The sequence below is a fragment of the Anoplopoma fimbria genome, chromosome 3 (genome assembly GCF_027596085.1).
Source record: "Anoplopoma fimbria isolate UVic2021 breed Golden Eagle Sablefish chromosome 3, Afim_UVic_2022, whole genome shotgun sequence".
Lineage (NCBI taxonomy): Eukaryota > Metazoa > Chordata > Actinopteri > Perciformes > Anoplopomatidae > Anoplopoma > Anoplopoma fimbria.
This window is the reverse complement of record NC_072451.1, coordinates 3037233-3062186: the sequence shown is the minus strand read 5'-3', so window position 1 is coordinate 3062186 and position 24954 is coordinate 3037233. Positions and strand designations below refer to the sequence as shown.

Below are 24954 nucleotides of genomic sequence, written 5' to 3'. Positions count from 1 at the left end.
CCAAATTATTTTTAAAACATCTATTAGCATAGATGGAACAAATTGTTGTTACATAATTGGTTTGTAAACCGTCTAAAACATAATTTGGATGACTATTATAAAGCTGCAACTGTTGCAACTAATATTATGATGATTCTGAAAATAATATAAATTGCTGTAATGAGCGTTGATATAGAGTAAATCTGCACAAGCTGCATTTTTTTGTTTGCCATTTTTCATATCATATTACTTTGTTAAGCATCTTTAAGTTTTATTAAGAAAGATTGTGAATTGTTTTTTGTCTAATGTTTATAAATGGTTTACAATGGTTTTTTTCAAATCATTTACACTTAATGTAGTATATAAAATGTAAAATGCTAAATTGCTATCATCTCTTTGATAAAAAAATATTATTTATTAACTAGCACAAACTAATGATAAAGTAAATTGCCGTACCCAGCATGCCGTTCAGCAGTGTAACAGTTAATAGGGGTCCCCTCTCATTACACTACACATAATGTGCTACTTATAAATACACGGCACTTCTTTGGGTCCTCAGCAAAACACCCACCAAGTGTGTAGTCGACATGAGGAATACAGCTGCATTCACAAACACACAAAAATCAAATAAATGAATCTACAGACAGTGTTGCAACATTTTATTGAGTTTAATTACATAAAAGCACATTTTTTTAATGCATTTCTTTGGAACTAAGTTCAAAGGACTTTTCATTTTTTAGACAAATACATGGAAGCCACCACGATACCGCCGGAAAATAACTAAAAACATTAATCATTCTATCAGTTAACTAAATATTAAAAAATGTACTTATTTAGTGCAGCCTGAACCTGCATGAACTCTTATTCAGAAGTTGGAATATTCTTTGTCTTATACATTTATCACATGAGAGCTAGAAATGAACTGCAGCCACTACAAAGTCCTCTTAGGCACTGATAAACAAATATGTCATTGTTAGATTTATGCTAATACAAGGCAATACATGATTCATTCAAGAGGATACATTACACAATGCTGTGTGTCTTTATCATGAAAACAATGTATTTTAATATACAAGGCATTTTTCATTAAACATTCCAATCATTCTTCGTTTTCATCCTGTGAATCCATCATTGATGCTCGACACAGCAGACTGCTCTACATGGATGCATCGTTAAATCATAACTAAGGTGCAAAAAGGAAATAAGCCATCTCGTAACATTTAACTTTCAGCACTAAAACTTTATTTTGACTTTTTTGGATCACCGTACGATGTGAGGAAGAGAGGTCTTCATGGGGTCGCTTGGTTGCTTATATTATCAGATTATTTATCACGATGCTCCTGAGGATGGAACTCCTTCTTCATTGTGAGATTGGTGCAGTAGCTTTCTAGCAAAGTAACTCTATAGCCAAAAACTTTCAATTTTGATTTAGAGGATGACCAAAATGCAAATAGATTTTTTCCCCTATGCGTACTGACGACCACAATGAGCCATGTGAAAATTCCTGAAAGCACTGGAAGTAAAATGTTTTTTAATGTTTAAATATTTTAATGTCACAACATTTAATTTTTCATGCATAGTATTTGAGAACTGCTGCATGTTGTTATACATTTGATGAAAAATAACTTACATATAAAATTTAAAAAAAAAATGAAATAAAACAAAGGTTTCCTATGTTTAAATACTCATTGTCAACTATCCAACCAGTATATAAGTAGTAAATATTTTGAGCGTTAAAGGTGATTTGATTGCCAAGTGATTGTCTACAAATTCCTGTTGAATTCTGGGTAATGTAGTTAGATGAATCAATGTTAATGTCAGAGTGAGTGTTATGTTGTGAGCCGGCTACTCTGGAGAGTCTTGAAACTAAAGGCAGTCAGATGTAATATACATTAATATTATATATCAGGATGCTTTCTAATTGTTTTACTCTAAATAACACCTCAGGTCTCTGGTGAAAAATGCATTTTGCTGCAGTTATATTGCTCTTCTCAATGCATTTTTTTTTCAACCTGTGTTTTTACCTATTCAATGTAGGAGTTTAATATTTTTGGGAAGTTTGAACTGTTCGCTATTTTAGGAAATGTTGTTACTCATTGCATTGAGTTGTTGAGAAGATCAATACCAGTTTGAATAGTTTGTGAATAATCCAGAGACAAACGTATTATAAGCATTTATAAGCATTATATAGTTAATAAACGGTTTATAACACACTGTAGTTTAGGTGTAAGCAGAGACATTTTAAGTGCATAAACAGATAATGAATGATTGATGAAACAATACAACACAGCCGTTATTCATATTTGATTTCAGTATAGAATATGAAATATTAATTTAATTTTAATTGCTAATTGTTTAATTCTATCAGTTATACATTGTGGATGTTTGTGTTGCAGTTTCGGTCTCGGCTTCAGAACCGTTAAAACCCTGCTATTATAGTCATAGTTGTCCACAAATAAAAATGTTTATATACTTTTTTATAAATGCTTCATTGATCTCAAAATTGTGATTAGGTGATAAAAATTGCTTTTGAAAAGACAAATGTAACTACAGTAAATTGGTTAGAACCAACAGCCCTAAAGTCCTCAAATCGGATCAGACTACACGATATGTTCGTATATCTTACTGGTCATGGACCATTATGGACCAGTAGGCTAACAGTACAACTGTTGAACAGTAAACTGTCGGGGGTTCACAACAAGGGACCAAACTAATGTTGCAAAAAATAAATAGATAATTAAATAAATAGTGACATGTGCAGATAGGACAGGCAAAAGCCCTCCTCCGAGTTTCACATTTCATTATTTTCAATTTGTGACACGCTCACACCTCGCAGTTGTATTTTATCTTTGGGACGTTGTGTGGTGTCCCAGGTGCCTCATCAGTTGTTTTTTCCTCTATCACACAATCCGCAACGATAAAACGAGCAATAGTGGCACCCAGTGGCCATTTTTGGTCACGACATCTGTCGGGTCGGGCTATTATCTGGCTGATATCGTGCAGTCTGACCTCGGGGTTAGTTTGAGATGATCTGATTAAAGTAACTTTCGCATGCATTTTTTTTTTGACAAATTGTTTTGAATGGTTGATGTTAACTCTACAGGAAAAAAACTATAATGGAAAAATTATTTTCTCACAACCCCAAACAGTCTCATGTGACCAGAACACCCCCCCCTCCCCCTGCCGATTGTACTCTTCATCAATCAGTGGCGTCTCAGGAGTTGAGAGAAGAATCCAGGAGAGGCTGGCTTATCACTCGTGGACTGATCCTCCTCTGTGGCCTGGACCTTCTCCTCCCCCAGCCCCAGCTCCCCCTCCAGTTGCTCCAGCTCGGACTGGTCCAGCAGCTCAAAGTCCTCCACCTCGCTGTCCGACTCCTCGGCCAGCTCCAGCAGCCTGGTGGTATCTGGGAGTCTTGACCGCTCTGAGTCGGAGCTTGGCGCTGTGAGGCCGATCGCTGCTTCTATTCTCTCTTGCATGGCGGCTGTGACGGCAGCGGCAATGAAGTCGCCCGCCATCTGGTTGACCAGTTCCAGGGCTTTATCGGTGGGTAGGTCTTTGTGAGGAGACGGTGTATGCTTGGATTTGAGCAGCAGCTGAGGTGGAGGTGAGGGAAGGCCGAGGCTGAAGTCATCGTCCTCGTCACCGTTGGTCGTTGTACCGTTGTCGAGTGAGGGAAATTCTGGAAGGCCTCCAGTGAACGCCTCTTCTCTGTCGAGGTCTGTGAGGTAAAAAGAATGATTGTTTAAAAAGGCATGGTTTGATGAGAAGTGGACAAGAAATTCGGCCTTTTCGGACCAAATCGTTTTGGGAACTCCCTGAGAGGAATTGCCCACCGAGAACTACACATTTTCATGGGCTTTTTTCACTTCATGACGCCATTTGCGGCGAGTTTGCCTCAAGTTCTCTGAGCTTTTTTTAGTGCCACAATCAAATAAACCGAGCAAAACCGCCTTCATGATTGCTGTTTCGGCAAGAATCGGCATCTTCAGCTCGGTGGATGTGCTTTTGTGCTACTACGTTAGCTTTTTTTCAGTCTTGTCTGTTGATTACTCGTCTAACAGGTTCTCAAAAATGCCAGGGCTGCATTGGCTCATGTGTTTGACCAATCACAACTACACTACGCCACTCAATAAGTGTGCTACCTACAAAGTACAAAGTACTTCAAAACGGCATCTTAAGAACTAGGATAATTCTAAGATCTTGTGGTGCGGACACAATAAAAATGGGGCTTCTAACAACTATGAAATGGTTCCTCTGGTCCAAAAAAAGGCCTATTAATGGGAAACAAGCAGAAAAACGTACCCTCTGAGTTCTCGGTCTGAGGAGTGTGTCCTTCTGACAGGTTAAAGGTACCGTTGTCCGTCCACGTCACATCAGACACCTCTGTGTCCGACACAGACATTTCCTTACACGCTGTGGAGTCGAGCTGTGGGAGGGAAACACACAGAGATATATCGCAATTTAGAGTGTATAAGAGAGCTGATCTGGGGCAGAAAATAATCTAACTGGATGAGGACAAACTATTATGAAACAGTAGTTTGGTGTGTGCACTATGCTTGAAGGCCACAGGATACAGAAATCCTCTTAACCAGTAAGCAGAGCGGTGTTCTTGCCAAGTCTTGTAAGAAGGTTTTTGCAAACTCTAGGTAGATGCCTCAAGTCTGAGTGCTGCGATAAGCACATAACACGAGGTCACCGTACTGGAAAGTTTCTAGAATTAGTTTGATTAGTCTTGAACAAACTAAATAATGAAAGCCGCCAGATGTGGCTAAAATGTTCGGAAATTCAAGACAACGCGTAAGTAAAGTCACAGCAATCAAATCCAAATGGAGTCTGTATTTTTGTGTCCAGGTCTTTATTCCCTACCTGCAGTCCTAATAGCATGATGACTCCTCCCTCAGCATTACATCCACTTTATTCATAAAATGCTGATATAAATGGTTCTATGTTGCGACTTAGTAAATGTAATCTGTAACCAGATGTTTGGCTTTAAGAGCAAAATCTTTTGGTATTGACTTTGCCACCGGCCTTGATGCTGACGTGGATCATGTGTACTGGATTTCAATTATCTCTAACTGGACCCTTTCACAGTCAACAGATGCTTCATTAGATTGAGATGAGATGAGCAACCAACCTTGGGAAACATGGAGGAGAGGTCCGACTCGATGCCTTCCTTCTCAGTCTGAGCCTGCATGAGTCTTTTCTCTGAAAGAAGGAAAACATGGACCTGACTTATTTAGTTTTGTATTCCAAAACTGAATAAAAAAAGTAAAGAACAAGGTTGTTAGAACATGATATACAGACATAATATACAACATTTTTATGTTTAAATATCTGAATGCTTTTATTGCTATTCCAAGTCTTTTACATTTTCAGTTCATTTGGAAGAAATAGAGGCCACAACTGTTTTAACGTACAACATATTGACCTGCTTCATACGCACCATGGTTCTCTTTGATTTTCTGAAGGAATTCCCCGATGCCAAAGTCCAGCTTCTGCAGAACTGGCTTCAGCCACAAACCAACCTCGTGAAATGAGATCAGAGGCCACAGGAAAATGCCTAGCACTGCACAGGGGAAAACAAGAGAAAAAGAAATATGCCACAATAAGCATTTGCTTCCATAAAAAAACATTAACATACCAGAAAACATTTAAGAGTCACAAATCCATGAAGGCAGACACTACCAATGGTAGAAAGCCATTGATGCTTTCTATGAAGATACAGAAGATTTAATCATGGAATGGTGTCTTTGCTGTTGGTGACTTTCTTATGATCGCTGACCAAAACGAAATGGTCTGAATATCAGTAAAAGAGTTTTCTTCCAACTTGTAGAAGAGCCCAGAAGATCTTAGCGTCCACTAGAGGTTACAAACACCAGAACAAACTGGATATGCAAGAATATACTGTAAGTCTCTGGCATGATAGAAATGGTCTCATCATTTGCAAAAGTTTACTCACCAAGAATATATGAGATAACAATCCCTGGAATGTAGCGTCCTAAGACAGCAAAGAAAGTGCATAAACTGCAAACCAGCAGGCAAAACTAGAAGAAAAGAAAGCAAACACAAAGACAATAACAAAAAAATGGTCAGTTAGTTATAGTAAACAGTTAGTATCAGTATTTTTTTCAGTAAAATATCAGCATTTTGGAGAACTTTCTTAATCCTGAGGCCTGACACCACAAATATTTGTCTTTACATTTATATTTGTGTTGAGATTAAACAAATTCTTTTTTTTTAGCTTTCGAGAGAGCCAGGCTGAGTGTTTCCCCCAGCTTTCAGTGTCAATACTAAACTAAGCTAATTGCTTCCTGGCTCCACACATACAAAAAACATAGACTTGAGAGTTATATTGATTTTCCCAAAGTAAGAAAACAGGTATTTGCCCGGAATGTTGAACTATTCACTTATATGCAGAAAAATGATCACAAGGACACCCTGCTCATGTAAGAATTGTGTTATGCTAATCTCATCATGCAGTGGGGCAGTTTAGTTCATTATCTTACAAAATAAAACAAGATTTAACGTTGCATCATTTTACCTACCAATCTCTAACGATTAAATGCATTTACATGATAATCCACAGTGGTTGCAGAGTTGCACCTCTTAAAATATGTGAGCAAACTTCAACTTTCTTCAAAAGACTTTCTCCAAAGAAACATCTTTGGACTATTTATTCCAGTTTGAAATTTAAGGATATGTTCATGATTGCAGACCAAGTTCACTAAGTGGAGGTTTGCGACATAGTGGGATGTATTTTCACAATAACCTGCTCCGACATGTTAAGTCCCAGTCATAGGAATCTGTTTGTATCTGGATGGGCAAAATGCCCAAAATGCCCGAAAGCCTGACAACCACATGCTTCTCTGAGTTCAGATCAGTCAGGGGTCTTCGTCCGATTCTGGCTCACCTTGCCAGGGTTTTGCTGTTTGAAAGCTGATGTCTCCTGGAGGAAGAGTTTGAGGGAGTTGCTGAGCTGAGATCCAGTCCCAGACCGGCTGTCCTGACCTGAGTCAATGATCTCCCAGCTACAAGAAAAGACAGAGAAAAGCAATGTTAGTCATCTTAAAGATAACTCACCTGGACAGTGTATGCTACTAGGGCTGCACCTTTTTGAAGGTGGATAGTTGGAAAGAGTTTCTGCCTGGCTTTGTTTAACAATGAAGAAAATCTTTCTCTGACCTCATAGTTGTCATGTGAAGTTCCCCCTATTATTCGTGACTTTATAGACAAGACAATCAGTTAATCAAAAAAGTAATTCATTCATAAATAAAAGATGACGATAATCATCAGTCGCAGCGCTATATTCACTGCTACGCAGATGACTCTCCACTTTATTTACTGCTAAACCAAATATCACTTATACAACTTGTAAACTTGTAAACTTTAGAACTGATAATGATCATTTGTGTTTGGGGCTAATATTGCCTCCCTATTACTCATTCACATCCCCTATTCTGTCAATCTCCATCTCTGCTGAATAGTGTCCTTCAGGACTCTGAGACCACCGGACCTAAAGCTGTCAAGATTTTAAAATTGTACCTTGAAATTTTGGACTGCACTGTGCTCTACTTGTATTGTCCTAACAAATAATTGACTCGACTTGTTTGTATGTCTAGATGTCCAGCATGTTAGTGCTGATATGGTATGTAGTGACTTTGCATTAAAAATAGTCTTAACATTTGACTTGACCAAGAGGGGGATTGAAGAGGATTATTATTTGGAGGCTTAAAATTATACCAGTTGAGTGTCATTGATCAAATATAGTCAAAGAAAAAAGTCCATCCGGTGCAATGTCATAGTCTAAATTTAGAAGTCCACTATAAAACTGGCGAGATGACTTAATAGACAGGTGGGAATTGGAATGGGAACGTGCTTTCCATGCTATGTTTCTGCTGGGCCATCTGGTGAGGTATGAAACTTTCCCCTCCACATCGGGTCTTACCAAAAAGCATCTCCAGTTTAAGGTCTACCGTCAGCCCTCGTGCTCACATCACATAAAACCGCTATAAAAATAAAACACAAGTGGCTCATGTCATGTGCAATAAATAAATAAGGGTGTGAGGCAACCAAAGTCCTGCTTCCTCTCTTAGCCAACAAAATACAAAACAAATATTAAGTTGTAAGCATTCAATTTATGATTTTCAAGCATACTAATGGCTGAAGAAAAAGTTTCCCTGTGGTTCGGATCAAATTAATCGAACTGACCATGAAACAGGGACAAGGTAACTGCCTCAAAACCCTTTATCAGATTCATTGTAAAATGTACAAAATGTTAGTCCAACAGAGGATGGGAACTACATGTCCTGTGAAAGCAGCTGTCGTGGAAACAGCTGCTGTGAAATCACCATGGAGATCGGGTTACCACAACAGCTAAGCTAGTTACCACCAGTTAACACAGCTGGGAGGTGCTTGTGCTAATTGGGAAACATGTGATTGTTGTCATACAGATGGTATATCTCTCCATAAGAAAAGTTACTTTTCCAAGAGTTGTCCACTATGTTACAAATGGGCTCATGCTAGGGTTATGGGGTCTGTTGAAATGCTGTTAAATTACATAAATACGCTCTTAAACTCAGTCATTAAAAACCACAAATGTCAATCTCATGTTGGAAATGTCAGTCAATCAAGTCATTAGAATAGAGTGCTGCAGGAATGAGTCCTATAACCAGGAAATGAGTAATCTTATTTGCACTTCCAGTTCCCTCGTCTCATCATAAATTAAGTTTTTTTAATGGGTTTTGGGGTCTGGGTTAGATGCCTGAAATTAGGTCTGTGGGTTGACACAAGCTTAAGATATTTAAAAGTGTTGATCTACGACATACAGTAAGTCAGTAAATACCCCTCTTGGGAATTTTTGAGACTACTAAAATTCATCATGCCTTGTTGTGTATACCCAACCATAAATGTCTTTACATCATTTTGGGCCATTCAATCTAATAACTGTTGAGATAATTCACTGGATTCATTTCATACTCTGGGGAACATGAATGTATTCACCAAATATCATGGCAATTCGTCCAATAGTCTAGATATTGGGGTGGACTGACCAACATATATTATCGGTTGTCCCTATAAAACTACACCATCACACTGGCTACCAGCTTCAATCCAAAACACACTACAGTTTGTAATAGTTTTGAAGATCCCAGTTCAACCACATTGTTTGGTACAGAAAGAAAAACTAAACCACCCTTCCATTTTTTTCCCTATGTCCCCCATAAACCCATCCAAACCCTCGTCCCCCCCTAATCATGTATCTGCCAGAGTGCAAGGAACAAGCACGAGAGGCCAAGATAAACTACAGTATCTCATATACACCCACCACCCCTCCCACCTGACCCAAACACCAAGCCCTGTCTCACATAACCCCTATGACGAATGGTCAAACCGCTGCTCCCCTCTCGACTTCCAGGCACATGGCCCTCGTAGGACGCTGATTTCCAGGGAAACATGATGGGTCGGACATGTGATAGTGATACCATGAAGCAATTATAGCAGTAAGTGATAGAAAAGATAAGAGTTTCTCCATTCCACGAAAGACAGACGTATCCCTGGAAAGAGATGCAAGTGTTCGTAGTTAACGTATCGTAAAGTTTCACCACATCACAGATTACCTAGAGTGTGGAAGAGTAGTTGGAGTTTATTTTCCCAACACCTGGAAGGTGACAGGGTTAAGGGCCATTGGTGAAAATTTTGAGGATGAATTTTTGTTTGGTGGGGTTCATTATAGTGCAGGACAAGACGTGTGTTCATGTTTGTTAAGTTAAGTTAGATAAGGAGACTTCAGCAGGAAAGCTAATGTGGGTTGTAGTTCTGTGATAAAATGCTTTATTCAAGATTTGATTGGCTGTATCCAAAGGTTTTCATCTATGTAGACGAAATACTGGTATTCCGGCGAGTTGATTCAAAACTGCCGGGCACCATAATGAAAACAAAAAAGAAGAACACATAGGATGTGATTGACAGATTAGATACAGTTGGACTCTATGTAGGGTTGGTATTTATTCACATCTGTCTTTCTGACTGCCTCTGTCCTCAGAGATTTTCATGTGAATTCCACCTCAATAGTTTAATCCAGAAGCATCTGCACAACTTGAGAAGAATAACTGTCATCCTAATACACATGGGGTGCAAATCCTGACATTTTCCAGCCCTTGTGTCACATGCTGTCTGAGCTCCATGAACACTTTGGATACTGAGAAGAGAATATATCACGTTTCATTACTCGGGATCATTACAGACCACCACCGTCATCAACCACTGGTGTGTCCGTCAATCAGTCAAGATGTGTTTTCACTATAGTCCGAAGACTTCAGTCGTCATTCCAACAGATGAAATGTCCAACATTCAACATGGATCTTGTCACGTCTCCTAGGAGGAGTCCCAGAAGGGGAAGGAGGGTGTTGACACCACATGAGTAGCTGTCGTGCAGATGTCACATTTTACCCGACCAGTAATCTCTGAAACAACACAGGAAGCAGCACGTCTATCTCTTTATATATAGAGCGTGACCAAACAATGCGAGGAATGGCGGCAAAAGCATCCCAGCTCTTCACTTGTGATTGGAAAGAAGAGGTGTAAATATGTTTACCCACCTGTCTGTGTGGGTACATACCACAGAAACCCTGACTCTGAAGCAACTAATACCTGTTTATGTTCTGCGTACAGTCACATATACAGTGAGCTGACATTAATGGAGTGAGAAAGCAGTGTGCCAGCTGATTGAGTTTACGGTTAAGGCTTTCGCAAAAGGCCAGTCTTCCCAGTCCACGAAGCCATGAGCTACAAGTAATATAAGCCACAAGTGTTATGGATGTATGGGTAGCGATGACGCAACATTATGTATGGCTTTCCAAGTAGATCCATGCCATTTCTTTCATGTTGTTGATCTGTTTGGACTGAAATCATGAGTCAAATTTTCCTCCACAATTTTCCTCCACATGACTTGAGGTCATACAGTTTGTATGTTAAACTGCCAAACTCATTTCACAATTCAAACACAAACAAATACAAGATTGCAGTCCCCTATGTGATAGCTTATTAGGTAGCATTAAAGGTTCAGTTTACCCAAATCACCAATTAAAGAAAAAATCATATTTTACCACTACTCTTTTCAAGCTCTAAAGTAAAAAATTGCTAGGAGTAACAGATATATTTTTTCTGGAAAGACAAAAATGCAATTATTTAACAGATCACACCCAACTCCAGTCATACCTCAGTCCTGCCCCACGATCTTCTGGAGACATCTCAAGAGCTTCAGGGTAATTTCAGAAGATTTGATGACGCTATAATGGCAGCCAAACACTGGATAGTCAATATGATAGAGACAGCTAGGACTTGTCTTTGTAGTGAAAAAAAAAATGACGGTACAAACTCAGGGTTGAGCCAAACTCAGGGTTGAGCCAAACACGGTGAGAGAGCAGCTTGTGTTTATCCTTAAATGAAGCCCCGGTTGGAGTATTTCAAGCGGCCTGGTCTAAAAATAACCCGGTCACACTACATTCCAACTGGCAGCCATCAGGATGACAGGGGATGGGGGTAACAGGGGTAGAAACAACAACACACTCCAACACCACCACCAACCACAATACCACCACCCCCACCACCACCACCACCAACCTCAACCCCATCACCACCACGCCCACCAACCCCACACCCTATATACTACCTCAACCACAACACCAGCACCATCCCCAACAACAACAACCCCAATACCACAGCGACCACCACCAACAACCTCATCCCCACCGCCACCAAACCCAACACCAACAACACCAAACCCAATACCACCACTGCCACCAACAACAACCCCAACCCAACCAACAACATCAGCCCCACGACCACCACCAACCCTAACACTACCAACAACCCCAATACTACCATCACCACCACCACCAACTCCAACAACAACCCTTGTACCACCACCACCTCAACCACCAACCTCAACCCCACCACCAACAACTTTAACCCCACTATCACCAACACCATCATCCTCCCAAACACACCTCATCTTGTGTCAGTGACATGGCTTGGACAGCAGGATAATAGTGGACATGTGACTGAAAACAGTGTTTCACAAACACTCAACATTTTGGAAACACACTTTTTTGCTTAGAGTCAGATGAGAAGATTGATGCCCCTCTAATATTAGTAGGACATATATGAAGCTACTGCCAGCAGCCGGCTTACTTAGCTTAACATAAAGACTGGAAACAGAGGGAAACAGCTAGCATAGCTCGGTCCAAAGGTAACAAAATCCACCAAATTTTCCTCACAAATTTAAGCTTTGTATTTAAGAAAGTTAAATCTCAAAAGATTGTTCTGAAGCAGGAGATTTATGACAGTCAAACAGGTGGAAGTTACTACCTGCATACTTTCTTGGAATTTCAATACATGTTTCGACACTGTGACTGTGTTTACATGTGACTTGATACGTCATTTGACCGTGATCTCGTGGCCCGTTTGTTGTCTTGTTTTCTCCCAGTCTGCATCCGTCCAATCAGAGGGTTTGCTCTTAAGTACACACCCCCACCCCTATCTGTGTCAAGTGATTTGATTGGCTCGACTGCTTCAAGTCACACCTCTGAATCAGTTCAAGCCGGGGAGAAACAGCTGAGTCACACACACACACACACACACACACACACACACACACACACACACACACACACACACACACACACACACACACACACACACACACACACACACACACACACACACACACACACACACACAGCTCAGGTTTCACAACTCTTAAGACACTTTGTGTTTGTTGTGGGGCCAAACAGCAGCACAGCAAGTCTTTCCTCAAAGCCACAAAAACTAAATCCATTTATACAAGTCATTTGACGTCTGTCCACATGTAAGAATGACGTGTCTTTTCATATTCACACTCAAAGATGATGGTCATGTCTATTTGTGAGGTGGGTGATAGTGACTTTATGTATTTAAGTCGGGATCTCATTTTCCTGAAATGTAAGAAGAAAAACACTCATAATCCAACAAGTGAAAGCGAAATGACAACTTCTTTATCATTGCCCTCCAGAAGATAATAGGAGTGTTGACTGATCTGATTAGTCACCACCTAAAACAGTTACTTAATAATAAAGTTAAAAAGTGATCAAATGTTTTCTAGTCAGCCCCCTTTAGGGTTAAGGTTTAGTTGAATTTAAAGACTACTAGGTAGAAGTTAGTGGTCATGGCTAAAAGAAACCTACGTTGACTGCTGATGGAAATAGGATGTGGAGTCAGACAAAGTCAGACACTTGGTTTAACCATTAAAAACAGATACACTGACTGATACAAAATAGAGTAACTTATCTCGCCAGGTATAAATTACATTTGGGAGGAAACATATTTTATTCCGGGCCAAATGGTCCCAGTTTCATACGTAGTTAACGAAGAAAACAAAGCAAACAACAGTTTGCACACTGTTATTGTTTTGGGCGTGACGCTAACAACTAACGAAGAAAACAAAGCAAACAAACAGTTTGCACACTGTTATTGTTTTGGACGGCGTTGACGCTAACAACTAACGGAAAAGTACAAACACTGCTGAGTACCTCTCCGCTGCTCTGCGGCTCACTTTTATTGTTTTCTTTTGGACAGTGTGTTTGGCTAACAACTAACTGAACTGCCAGTACATACAATGCTGAGTACATCTCAGCCCGACACAGCTAACTTTTATAGTTTTTGTGACGGTGAGTTTGGCTAACCGCTAACAGCCAACGGAACTACCAGTACACACAATGCTGAGTACCTCTCCGCTGCTCTGCTGCTCATATTATAATTTTTTTGGGACAGTGTGTTTGACTAACAACTAACGAAACTGCCAGTACAAACACTGCTGAGTACCTCTCTGCCGGACGCAGCTCACTTTTATTGTTTTTTTCGACATTGAGTTTGGTCAACTCTGACAGCCAACGGAACTACCAGTACACACACTGCTGAGTACCTCACCCAGACTCAGCCACTACTAAGCTAGCAGACAGCTGGGTGAGTTATCCTTTGTGTTTTGTATGAAGTGTTTTATACAACGACTTTGGGACAGAGATATATTATATCTACAGGCTACTGAGTGCACCTCTCTAGTTTTATATTTTTATAATTTATATATCTGATACAACACACTCTCTCTCACACAACAGGAAGGCACACTGTTGGCTCCAACATCCCAGCTGTCAGCTCGCATTTTGGGGCAGCAGCTAATCTCCCACAAGCCTTTGCCCGGGACTTGCTTTGAGCCTCTACAACTACCCACAAGACACCTCTGACAGACAACAGCAGGTGACAACAACACAATCCAAAACACCCTGGTGGTGAAATGTCACAGAGAGAGAGAGAGAGAGATAGAGAGAGAGAGAAAGGGAGAGAGAGAAAGGGAGGAATAGGGGTAAAGAGAGCTATTTAGTAGCAGATATGCAAATCAGGGTAGGGGGTGATTATGAATCAAACTGGTACTGGTCAAGCATCAACCAGATGAATGGAGTTACATTTTCTAAAACAGAGATATACGTTTTTCTAAAACGTTATGTTTCTACCCAAAACCTGTGGAGCTAACATTAGGGGAGTGCAATATCATACCAATAACTAGCATTAGCACTTCAATGCCATGCTAGCTACTGAAGTTATACTTAATGTATTTTGTTGCTTGTAACAGTAAATAAAGACCTACCCGGCTTTACAGGAACAGTGTTGTTCCTTCATTTCATTGTCTTCTATGGATCTCCAGTTGATGTGGTGGTTCACTTTCACACTGTGATCTGTAGCTTTAGCTTCTATCTTTATCTTTTTAAACCTGTTTTCACTGCTGAATCACTTGGAAATCCTGGATTTATCCTTTAAATACCCTTCTGTCTGTTTCTCTCTGAAATTGCTGTTTTGTCTTTCTAAAAAAAAAATAGTTTCTCTGTTCTATGAGAGGCAAACAAATGCCCAAAACATATAGCTTTAGTCAATCTTCATGACAACTGAACAAACTAAATCTAATGATGAAAAGCTTGTAAATGAACCTTGAGTTTCTCATTTTGTCATGGCATCATTAGATTCCTCTTAAAATACATTTTGCGAATATCTCCTTCTCCTTTAAGACTTTATTCATACTGAAGACATTTTACGCTCCATTGTCCACATTGCATTCAGTCTTTCTAACCGTGGCTATTGATGCTATTTGTGAGATGGAAACCCAGCTCGTCGGGTTTGTTTGTACCTCCTTATACCCCAAACTCTCTGAGATGCCCCTGACCTGTACTCACCAGGACTCATCAGTTATATAACTCAGATGTGTTGCATCCAGCCTGGCGCCCACAAATCCCCGTCACCTCCCCGTCACCTCCACTGAATCCCACCGAGCCTTCAGGGCTGGCATCGAGTAACGGATCACCCGACTCCGCCCCCCCGCCCTCGCAAAACAAACACACAAAATGAGGCCATGGGTTTGAACCAGGCCAAGTCACATTGCCTAATGCCCTTTTCAAACATGCAATGCAACCCTGAGCTTATCTAGACATCACCAGGAGGAGCTGTATGTAAGAACGCAAATGTCCAAATTAGTTGAACATTGAACAGTTTTTACTCCACCAGCTCCCAGGTACAAAGGGTGTAATGTCTGATTGAGCCAATTTGTGAATACAGCAGGTCATTGTCCGGAGACTTCACTGTGAACAAGTGGCCGTGTTGATGATGTTTCCATGTGAAAGTAAATCAAACAAGACAGTAGCTTGTTTCAACTTCAAGCATTAGCTCCAGACAGCTAGAATGGTTTCTGGGCGGTTTGGAGAAAATCCAATATCATGATATTTTTTACTAAATACTATTTCGATAGATACTCATCAGTAATGTGGACATAATGACAAAGTTAAGAGCTAGAACATTCTGGTAAGTCCAAAAAGGACATTAACTTTACTCTAATGCAGCCTTTAAAACCAGGAAAAGACAACACTTATGCCATATTACGATATCCATAATGTGACAGCATATCTAGTCTCATATCACGATATATTAACAAGGACATTTGGGGATAAGATAAAGATACAGAGACCAAGAGTGATGAATAAACTATCGTAGTCTTTGTTACGGTCTTGAAGAACATGTGATAAGGTCTAAAGCTCTGGAAAAAGCTGGTACAGTTGAGATCTGTTCCGTCAAACTCCTTTTTCCAAGGTCAAGAAGGAACTGTCCAAATTCAGACAACATACTTTATTTTATTTTTTTCTAAATATTTCATAAATCGACTGCATATTAATAACCACGACCGTAATATTACACTCAAAATAACTACAGTCTGTTTGAGGGTTTTGTTGGGGATTTGTAAACTCTTTCATGTTGTTACCTGAACACTCTGGATGTGCTGAGACTCCACCAAGTGGTAAAATAACACATCAGTCACATCCAGATGGATTAGAATAGCATTTGCGGGTGCTAAATATTAAAGGGAAATAAAAAAATATTCACTGACTTTTCAGGACTTCATGTTAAAGACATTTCAGAATGGTTGATAGGAAATAGATGTGAAAGGTGGCACAGTTAGTATCTGTGAAATGTTAGGTTAAATAGGATATTTTATTCATTTCAGGCGGCAACCTCCTGTTCTGCAAATTGAAGCCTACCCGAAGATTTCTTAAACCCTGCATTCTCTCTACTGACCAGCAGGGGGCAGAAATAAGTCATATTATACAGAAGTCTATGAGAAAATGACTCTACTTCTCTCTTGATTTATTCCCTCAGTAAACATTGTAAACATGAGTTTATGGTCTCAATCTCTAGTTTCAAGTCTTCTTCAATACAGCATGATGTTCATTTAGTAAATGATGCTCCATTTAGAGTCAAACAGACCATAAAGCAGGGGATGCTTTAGGGCGGGGTTAGTATGATTGACATTCTGTTCTTCAGTTGCAAAAAAGCAATGATGGCGACAGCGAAAAAAAGCCAAACTTAAGGCTTCATGTCTTCAGTCCACAAACCAATGGGTGACGTCACGATGACTACGTCCACTTCTTATATACAGTCTATGGTTATTTACCAGTTTCCTGTTATATACACAAGTTATCCATCAAAGGTCATATTAAAAAAGTATACGTTTTGAACAATCCAGCTTCCTAGCAGAACGCAGACACATACCTATGACATACTTTTACTGAAGAGTCATAAGACACTGGGCTTTAATCACAATCCGGTGCCATGACTGGTGCGTTAAACCCAAAACTTTAAGTCTTCCACATCACTTATTTCACACTGACTGCAAACACCTGTTCACTAGGACAGAGTTATAAAATGACTTTACTTTATTCAAAAATAATTGTATTACTTTATTCTCAAAATCCAAAAATCTTATTTTTTCCCCAGCAGTGTCCTCATCACTCCATCGTTTCTAACCGACTAACCTTTTCATGTATCACAAGGTGAGTGTGTGATTATTTTTGCGACTTGAAACTGAGCCGTCACATGGTTTCAGCCTCAGAGAGGATTAGATTAGACAGTCATGTGTGACCAATCGGCTCTGCAGGGCTGCAGCTTCCCAACAGTCCGCTGCAGATTCAGGATGAGTGTCCAACTGTCCGTCTGAGCATTCGGTTTGACTCGACGACACACATTATCTGGTGTGTGATTCAAAAACTAAGAAATCTTTAAACGTCATCAGAGTTTTAGTTTAAGAATCATTTCACATAGAGAGGACAGAAGTTTGTCTTCTCTGTAAATTTACATCTGCTTTGTTTCTGAGACATTGTTGCTCTAAAATACTACAATACCCAGAAGACTCAGCAGGTGTTGCCATGTAAAAGAGCTGTAATTCAGGATGCTTTGTTGTTGAAATAGGAAAGGGAACACTGATTTTTAGCTGCTGCATTTATCCCACATTTATCCCAATCTCTCTCAGCAGCTTGATCTTTATCGGCACATTGAACAGACTTTTAAGCTCAGTGATTGGTTGTTTGTATCTGAAATGCACCTTGAAAATTGTACTAGTCTTTTATCTTACAATGTCTGCAGACTTTTACCTTTAATTTTCAATCAAAAGAAACAGATGTTTTCGTAACACAGCTGTTCATCTTTCATACTGATGACTCCAAGAGAGTTTTACTTTCCTTTTCGAAGCTCAAAGTACCCAAACTTTCACCAAACACCAGCCGTGTTACCAAAAACTTATTTTAATGAGGGTTTTGAAGTATCTCGTTAAGAACACTGTATGGAAACTGCCAAATTCGATACATTTTCCTCAATTTCGCAAAAAAAGGTTTTTAACTTCCAGAACCATGCATTTTTTAAAATATATTTCTGTCTCCATTCACGTAAAACAAACAAATTATTTAAAGCCCAAAAGAAATATAAATGCAGTCTTGTCTAATTCAACTTTTTTGTCTCATATGTGGCAAATTAATTACACTCAAAATACAAGAGAATGAATGTGGAGAGACAGACTTAAACCATAACTGTATAAAAGCAAAAAAAGAACAATTATACTAATGGATAGTGTGTGTGATATCAATATAACATTTCTAAAATGTGTTGTCAATACAGGTAAGTGAATTAGCTAGCGTGCTGACATATGAGGATGTTTAATTAATTAATAAATAAATAAAAACAACCACCATCTAATTATTCTATTCATTTATTTTTTACTTTAATGTTGTATTTTTAGGTTTCTAGCCAGATTAGATCACATAGAGCTTCGACCCCGCCCACCAACTGTTCTCAACCAATGAGATGATCCCTGATCCCATATCTGCCCCTCAGATGTGTTTCTAGAACTAAACCCAACAAACACACACACACACACACACACACACACACACACACACACACACACACACACACACACACACACACACACACACACACACACATACAAACATCCACTTCAGATGTACTTCGGTGTCCTACCTTGCCGTCATGCTGCGCCACAAGTGAGCTCCTGTGGGAAAGAAGAGATCTATTATTCAGGAAGGTCACATCAACGGAAAATGGCATAATAATGAGAGAAAAATGGCTGATAAAAAAAATGAGGCTGCTGTATGAACAGATAATGACTGACAATATAGGAAAACTGTAGATGTAATAATATAAATCGTGTTTTCATAGAAGTTTTAATTGTTGTACGTTCATAAACACTTAAATAGCTGCTCATAACAACATTGTACATTTATTACATGTTTATGAATAGAGTGGTTAAACAGGTTGTGCAGACAGGAAAGAGACAAACTCACACTATTGTTAACGTATTGTATGTTCTGTAAAACTAATATGTCCCTTCATTGGAACATTAAAATCAGCCCCAGACGTAGTGTACATAGAGCATATAGACATGTTGTACTTCATAGTACTGAAAGCAGGTTTCAGATGCAGAGATGCTGCAGGTTACAGCGAGATGCAAACTGTGGCTGACTTCTGCTTTATGGTCTGTTTGACTCTAAATGGAGCATCATTTACTAAATGAACATCATGCTGTATTGAAGAAGACTTGAAACTAGAGATTGAGACCATAAACTCATGTTTACAATGTTTACTGAGGGAATAAATCAAGAGAGAAGTAGAGTCATTTTCTCATAGACTTCTATACAACCAGAGGAGTCGCCCCCTGGTGGACAGGAGAGAGAATGCAGGTTTAAGGAACTTTAGCATTGGATTCACTCTTTAGAACCGGAGGATGCCGGTAGTATAAAATATAATAAAGTATATAATTAGTATAAGAAGTATAAAAAGCACCGCCAATATCTGAAAGTGGTAAAGTGGATTTTCCTTTTACTTGGTGTTCATTAAAGCTTTCCTCGTGGCGAGGATGGCGTGCCACCTACTAGCTTGCATAAAGACGTTTATGCTCAATAACAATTTGTTGCATTATTCTCTAAACCTCCATAGGGCGTACAAATGTACTGTCGAAAACAAAAAGCCACCAAGTGTAACTGGCAAGAAGTGAAGTAATATGAATTGTAAATTATAAAGAAAAGAAGGTATAATATCCTGTAAACAATTTGATTTGGCTGCAAAATATTTACTTTTTTTAGACCTCCTGTTTCTCGAACATTTAGACACGAGTTCCCATCTTTGTAAACTCCTCAGATATGTAATCATGCTTTTATTAGTGAACGTTCTGTGACAGTGATGTCTGAAGAGCACCAGCTTCACTCCTGCGTTTGGGATTACGACCAATAAATATTAAAGGGTAAAAGTGGGTCGCAGCCACAGCGCTGCTTCTTCTTCTAAATAAGTAACAAGACATTTTCTCTGGATAAAAGAAGTTGACATGAAGAGTAGATTTGTCTGAACAGGAGCGGAGTGGAGGGTTGATGAGTCACCATCTGTGTCTCCTCCTCATCATCAGACTTAACGAGTCACCAGGGTGAAATCATCCCGACGTCTGAGCAGCTCGGACAAACGGCTGCCAGTTAGTCAGTCAGAGATTCAATATTCTCTGGATTCATTGGTTAATTGATCAGTTTATACATCTGAAATCAGTTTGATGTCGTTAAATGTCTTGTTTTGTACAACCAAACAGTCCAAAACCTTTTAAAAGTATACATTTTAGTTTAATTTAAACTTTTCATGTTTGAGGAAATTTAAACACGATAACATTTTCATTTCTTAACTTAGAAAATAACTTTAAAAATGAATGGAGAAAATGTTTAAATTCTGTATTAAAATCAATTTTTTCAACTGTTTGACAAAACTCAAAGATATTTAGTTCACTTTTAAATAAGATGAAGAAAAGACGCATATACATTAAGTTCTTTTTTGGCTCGACAAATGACTCATGGCACTAATCGATTATTTACATATTTTTTCCTGTCAACTAATTGATTAAGTTTCTTTAAAAAAATCATAATTCACAGAAAAATCCACAATATTACGATTATGGATATTTTGCATTTTATTATAGAAATATATCATAAATATAAATAAATATAAATATATATATATATGGTGTTTTGGTGTTACCTTTGGATCTGGACCAAGCGAAGTCTCTGGCGGCCACCATGACGACCAGCAGACCCAGCAGGACGGCCAGGAGGCTGAAGGTCCGGAAGGAGCTGAAGGCCACGAACCTGAAGGGAAACGAAAACAAAGGTTTCACTGATGTCAGAGTTCAAGTTTATCAATGAAGGAAGTTTGTAGTGAATTTGTAAAAAATGGACAAAAAAAACAGACTTTCATATTTTGGTTTTAGTTCATCATATTTGCTGTTTTTGCTTGTAGCAACTGAAGATTACTTTGCATCCATCCAATACATTTATTACATGAATATCATAGTATTTTTCAGCATTTTTCAATGTAAATTCTATCCTATTTAATTCTGTTAATTCCATGTTTCTATTTTATTTTAAACTACATCTGGAATGCAGTAGATGATCATGAAGAGAGGAGGAGCTTCCAAAATAACACATGAAATATACCTAATGAGTTTTTTAAGGATGATTCTGGTATTTATTTGTCTTTTAAATTTGATTTTAGGCCAAAGAATACATTTAAATAAATGCAATTTGTATTTCTCCACAATAATTATGTTGTTTAGGGACTAGGGGGATAAAACATTAAATGTTGAATAAATATGTGAAAGATAATATCTGATAATATACATTTATATATACAATAGTATATATATATACACACACTAATATAGTACTTTTATTATATAAACAATTGAAAACAATTCCAAACAAACAGTAATCTATTTAGAAACCTCTTGTTTTTAAATGTGAATATTACAGTGGCACCATAAGATATAAAAAAACACGATTTATTTTGGTCAATATTGGGGCCAAAAAAATAAATAATTAAAACAAAGAGTCATTGTATGCCCTTAAATACATTATTGGAGAAGCCATATTATACTAAAGGGATTTCAAGAAGAAAAAGTAGAATTAAAAAAATAATAATATTACAAATATTTCCCAACAAAATAAAAAAACATCACCATGTATCTTAAGAGTAAAGAGTAAAGAAAAGAAAAATTGAATAAATAAATAAATAGATAGATAAATAGCTAAATAGATAAATGGATAAATGGATGAATAAATAAATAAAACTAGAGTTACTAGGATGTTTTGCTGAAGTTTGGGTTTTCAACAAAAAGAAAATATAATAATAAAAAGAATTCCCGATAATATAAAAAACATTTTAAATGAATAAAAAAATAGATAGAAAATATATATATAAATAAATAAATAGATAAATAAATAAAACTAGATGGATGTTTTGCTGTAGAATTAAAAATAAATAAATAAATAAATAGATTAAATTAAATAAAAAATAAAAATAGATAAATAAAAAAATAAATAGATAAGTAGATGAATAAATAAATAAATAAATAAATAAATAGATAGATAAATAAATAGATAAATAAATAAAACTAGAGTTACTAGGATGTTTTGCTGTAGAATTAAAAAATAAGTAGAATTACAAAATAATAATAATAAAAAGAATTCCCGATAATATAAAAAAACATTTTAAATAAATAAAAAGATAGATTAAATTAAAAATAAAAATAGATAAATAAAAAAATAAATAGATAAAAAAATAAAAAAATAAATAGATAAATAGATAAATAAATAGATAGATAAATAAATACATAGATAGATAAACAGATAAAAAAAATAGATAAATAGATAAATAGATAGATAAATAGATCAATAAATAGATAGATAAATAGATAAATAAATAGATAAATAAATAGATAAATAAATAAATAGATAAATAAATAGATAAATAAATAAATAAATAAATAAATAAATAAATAAATAAATAAATAAATAAATAAAACTAGAGTTACTAGGATGTGTTGCTGAGGTGTGTGTTTTAATATAAATCCATAACTATCCTATCTATAATAACCAGATCTCAGAATGGTCTGTCTGCTGCCCTGCGTCATGACGCCTACCAGAGCGCCGCGTTGGCCGCAGCGAACACGGCTGAAGTCCTGCCCGGTCTCTGCCTCCAGCTGACCAGGCCGGAGACACGGCACCCTGCGCCGCCTGCAGCCGCCTCCTCCCGGCGGTGCGCCTGGCTCGTCGGCCCCGGCAGCCCTGCAGCCTTCTCCCCGCAGCCCGCGGTCCCTGTTTCTCCCAGCATTGGAACACGACCGACCGGGATCTCTGCCGCTCTGCCGCGCTGCCGCTCTGCCGCTCCTCAGGCGCAGAGTTCCGCGTCAAGGTACCCGGATGGTTCCAAGGTAGTGCTTCCAGGGTTTGGTTGTCAAAATAAAAAAGATTAGTTTGGATGAGAACTGTAAGAATAAAATCAGTTAGACAATAAAAAAAACAATAGTTATACATTAAATAAAAAGCAGGGTTAAGGTTCTAAATAAACTGCACCCAACAAAGCAATTTTGCTTATTAAATGTTATTTATCTATCTATTTATTTATTTATTTATTTATTTATTTATTTATTTATTTATTTATTTATTTATCTATCTATCTATCTATCTATCTATCTATCTATCTATCTATCTATCTATCTATCTATCTATCTATCTATCTATCTATCTATCTATCTATCTATCTATATATCTATCTATTTATATATCTATCTATCTATCTATCTATCTATCTATCTATCTATCTATCTATCTATCTATCTATCTATCTATCTATCTATCTATCTATCTATCTATTTATCTATCTATCTATCTATCTATCTATCTATCTATCTATCTATCTATCTATTTATCTATCTATCTATCTATCTATCTATCTATCTATCTATTTATCTATCTATCTATCTATCTATCTATCTATCTATCTATCTATCTATCTATCTATCTATCTATTTATTTATATATATATATATATATCTATATATCTATATATATATTTTTTTTTTTTATTTATTAAATGTTGGAATTGTTAATTAATTCAAAAGTTGGAAATAATATAGCATATAGAGCAGTGGTTTAAATTATAGAAGTTTACAAGATTGCTAATAGGACAGGATGGATTTAATGTATATTCTTTCCACACAAAATAATATATTTACAGTACCAGTCAAAAGTTTGCACACACCTTCTCATTCAATGGTTTTTTTTATTTTTATTTTTATTTTTTTCTACATTGTAGATTAATATTGAAGACATCCAAACTATGAAGGAACACATATGGAATTATGTGGTAAACAAACAAATGCTCAACAAACCAGAATATGTTTTATATTTTAGATTCTTCAAAGTAGTTGAATGAGAAGGTGACTGGTACTATATATATATATATATATATATATATAAACTTTTGACTGGTACTGTATATATATAAACTTTTGACTGGTACTGTATAATATATATATATATATATATATATAAACTTTTGACTGGTACTGTATAATATATATATATATATATATATATATATATATATATAAACTTTTGACTGGTACTGTATATATATATATATATATATATATATATATAAACTTTTGTATATATCTATGTGTCTGAATTGTCTCAAAAAAATCCCCTTTTTTTCTTGTGAAATTAGGTTGTTTTACCTTTTAATTTGAAAGGAATAGGAACGTACAGACAGTAAATATGTGGTGATTTTTTTTTGTTGCACTATTGTAATTACACAAAAACAACTTGTTTTCATATCATGCCCTTTTATTGTGAAGGTCAAAATCGCCACACTTCCTGTCTTATTCACTGCTGCTTGTTTTGTTTCGGTTCAGGTCATGACGTCAGGTGTGTGTGTGTGTGTGTGTGTGTGTGTGTGTGTGTGTGTGTGTGTGTGTGTGTGTGTGTGTGTGTGTGTGTGTGTGTGTGTGTGTGTGTGTGTGTGTGTGTGTGTGTGTGTGTGTGTGTGTGTGTGTGTGTGTGTGTGTGTGTGTGTGTACAGGATTTTTGTTTGTGCCTATTTTACACTCTAGTTGTAAACTATGGAAAGAAAAACACAAATCCTAGAATATACAACATTAAAACCTTCATCACACCTTCTTCAACAAAACTGCAGCGTTGCTCTGTTTTTCTTTTTGCCCCCTAGTGGTCAAAA

General features: G+C 37.3%; 1 protein-coding gene across 1 annotated transcript; it reads right to left on the bottom strand.

Moving 5' to 3' along the window:
* Positions 1–631: 631 nt before the first annotated feature.
* Positions 632–23097, bottom strand: retreg1 (reticulophagy regulator 1). The gene is made up of 9 exons (XM_054624490.1): positions 22859–23097; positions 20920–21026; positions 18868–18898; positions 6893–7010; positions 5942–6026; positions 5426–5548; positions 5117–5187; positions 4285–4408; positions 632–3700 (listed from the first exon to the last, which is right to left on the bottom strand). Exons 1-9 carry the CDS (start codon positions 23047–23049, stop codon positions 3183–3185), a joined length of 1368 nt encoding a protein of 455 aa, XP_054480465.1. The 5' UTR covers positions 23050–23097; the 3' UTR covers positions 632–3182.
* Between the last annotated feature and the right edge of the window lie 1857 nt (positions 23098–24954).